We start from the raw sequence: 2302 nt of genomic DNA on the forward strand, positions 1-2302 counted from the left end.
GGGTGGCAGCGAGCTCCTGCGGGCGATGGATTGGGAGCAGCTCTGCCCGCCGGCCCCCACCCTGGACGGCGCCATCGACGTCCTCACCACTGGTGAGCGTGGCAGGCCAGACGGAGGCGCCGTGACCGTGCCAATCCATCACTCCCCTCTGGCTGCCCAGCCAAGTCCATGTTACCTTGTTCTCCCCAGCCAATCCCAACCAGCCTGCCCCGCCCTGCCAGGTATATAAGGCCCATGATGGTGTTGGGTGATGGAGTTCTTGTTTTCTTGGGCAGTGGAAGTGCCGCTGGAGCGGGAGCAGCTGCGCCAGCTGGTTCTCCAGCGCTTCAAGGAGGGGTTGGGCAATGCCACCAGCACGGACAAGAAGAGAAGGAACAGCGTGGACATGTGAGAGCCACGCAGGGATGAATTAAATAAATGGTTTCACTGTTGAGGTCCCCCTCTGCCAACTCCCTTTCCCTCTGGAAGGAGGTTGATGCCTTCCAAAGCTCGCCGGATGATATTTCATCATGGCTTCATCCACTGCTGACGGCAGCCACGGCTGGGGACAGCTGCTCTCCAGCTGGGTGCTGTCCCCGCTGCAGGACCCAACGTGCTTTCTGCAACCAGGCATCGCATGGCGAGTAGGGAGGAGATAGGGACCAGGGTCCCGATTCCACACCATGCTGCTCTGAGGGTCCTGGAGGGACATAGAGGGGGTGGGCCTGCTTGTTGGATGTTCCCTGCCAAGCTGGCAGAGTCAGGCAGCTCTCTGCTGCCTAAAGCCAAGCTGGTCCTGGGCTGGTGGGACCAGGTGGATGCTAGCCACAGCCCAGTGAGAAACAAGCTGTTTGGAACTGGGCCAGGCTGGGAAATAGGGCAGAGGCACCTGAGAGCACCCAAGGGTGATGTGCACCCAAAGGAAGCTGGGGGCAGCAGGGTCTGGGGGCTCTCCCTGGGCACAGACACACCATGCACCACACTAGCAGCTGGATTTCCTCTTGCCAAAAGGCAGTTTAATGTGGATGCCGTTCATGTGTTCCCTGGGGCGGGAGAGGCAAAGAGACCCTCCGCTGTGTCACCTGGAGAGAGGCAACCTTGCGGTGCCAGCTCCAGAGCCGAGCGTGGGCTAGTCCTTCTCTTCGCCGTGCGTAATGATGTGGACGAGGTTTTTGTAATCCAGGTTGCCAGACATGTCTGGAGGGAAGGCTGCAAACATCTGATCGACCTGCTGGGAAAGAACCGGGGTGACAAGACAGCACGGAAGGGGTTTGGGGCTGAGGGTCTGTCGGGATGGAGGGTGCAGAGGCTGGCAGAGCAGGGACAGAGATCCTATCTCTTCCTGGGAAAATCTCTCGCCCTGCGTCATCAGCATTTCTTTGATGCTGCAAACAAGAGAGCGAGGTGAGCCCCTCCATGCCTCAGCGGGGACACCTTCCCTCCCCACCCCAGGCACTCCGACACTCACTAAGCAGACTTCAGGCCTTTCCCCTCTGGATCAAACACCTTGAAAGCGTTGAGGATCGTCTCCTCCGGGTCGGCACCTGTGGACGACATGGCCACGGCCGTCGGAGGAAGCCAGCAGTAGCCTCGTGCTTCCCGCAGCCACTGGGGAGAAGTTGGGGGGGGTCAGGCTGGGCAGCGGGGGGCTCTGCGGAATGCTGACCCTGCAGCTGGGGCCTCGAGCGCAGGCGGCGGCATGTAGAGGAGCAGACGCAGGGTCATGGTGTGTTCGCAAAGCTGGCTGCGTCGCAACCACCCCGGCATCCGGCGTCTATCTAATCTTTTGGGTGTATTTATAGAGCTCCAGGCATGGGCCCTCAAGGCCGTGTAGCCTCCTGGAGATCTGCGTGGAGGCTGCGTGCCTTGGGCTGTGTAAGTGATAGAGGCTACAGCCGGACGGGGCTGTTGGGTCCGCATGACGCTGTGGCCAGTGCCCTTGCCAGGATGGTCGTTGGTGCCACCATTGGGGTCAGAAGGCTCAGGATCTCCTGTCGCCTCGTTTTACGGGAACAGCAGCACCACAGCCTGCTGGATTTTTTTCAGTGGTTGGGGAAACTGAGGCACGGAGACCTGCACCAAGGGATGGGTGAGGGAGGGAGATCATTTCACCCAAAACCCAAGGTTGTCCCCAAGTGTCACCATGGTGTGGGAGGCCTCTTTGCTCTGACTCCCTTCCTGGGCTGTCCACACCACAGCATCAGTGTTAGCAGCTCCCACGGGAGACCTCCAAGGAGTCTCTGATGGGTCTCACTGGAAGGGTGACGGATGGCCTGGGAGTCAGGTGGCTTCCCCAGGTGCCGTGAGATATTGGCGATGGTGC

The 2302-nt window shown here is 60.3% G+C and overlaps 1 protein-coding gene across 1 annotated transcript in view; it reads right to left on the reverse strand.

Moving 5' to 3' along the window:
• Positions 1–1108: 1108 nt before the first annotated feature.
• LOC104270672 (myosin regulatory light chain 2A, cardiac muscle isoform) overlaps positions 1109–2302 on the reverse strand; it is a gene marked incomplete at its 5' end in the record, with an annotated part of 1391 nt that continues 197 nt past the window's right edge. The window contains 3 exons of the mRNA XM_009865100.1: positions 1109–1206; positions 1315–1364; positions 1448–1523. Coding sequence (XP_009863402.1) covers positions 1109–1206; positions 1315–1364; positions 1448–1523 — 224 coding nt within the window. The remainder of the gene's footprint in view (positions 1207–1314; positions 1365–1447; positions 1524–2302) is intronic.

Source organism: Apaloderma vittatum, unplaced genomic scaffold, assembly GCF_000703405.1.
Source record: "Apaloderma vittatum isolate BGI_N311 unplaced genomic scaffold, ASM70340v1 scaffold30002, whole genome shotgun sequence".
NCBI lineage: Eukaryota > Metazoa > Chordata > Aves > Trogoniformes > Trogonidae > Apaloderma > Apaloderma vittatum.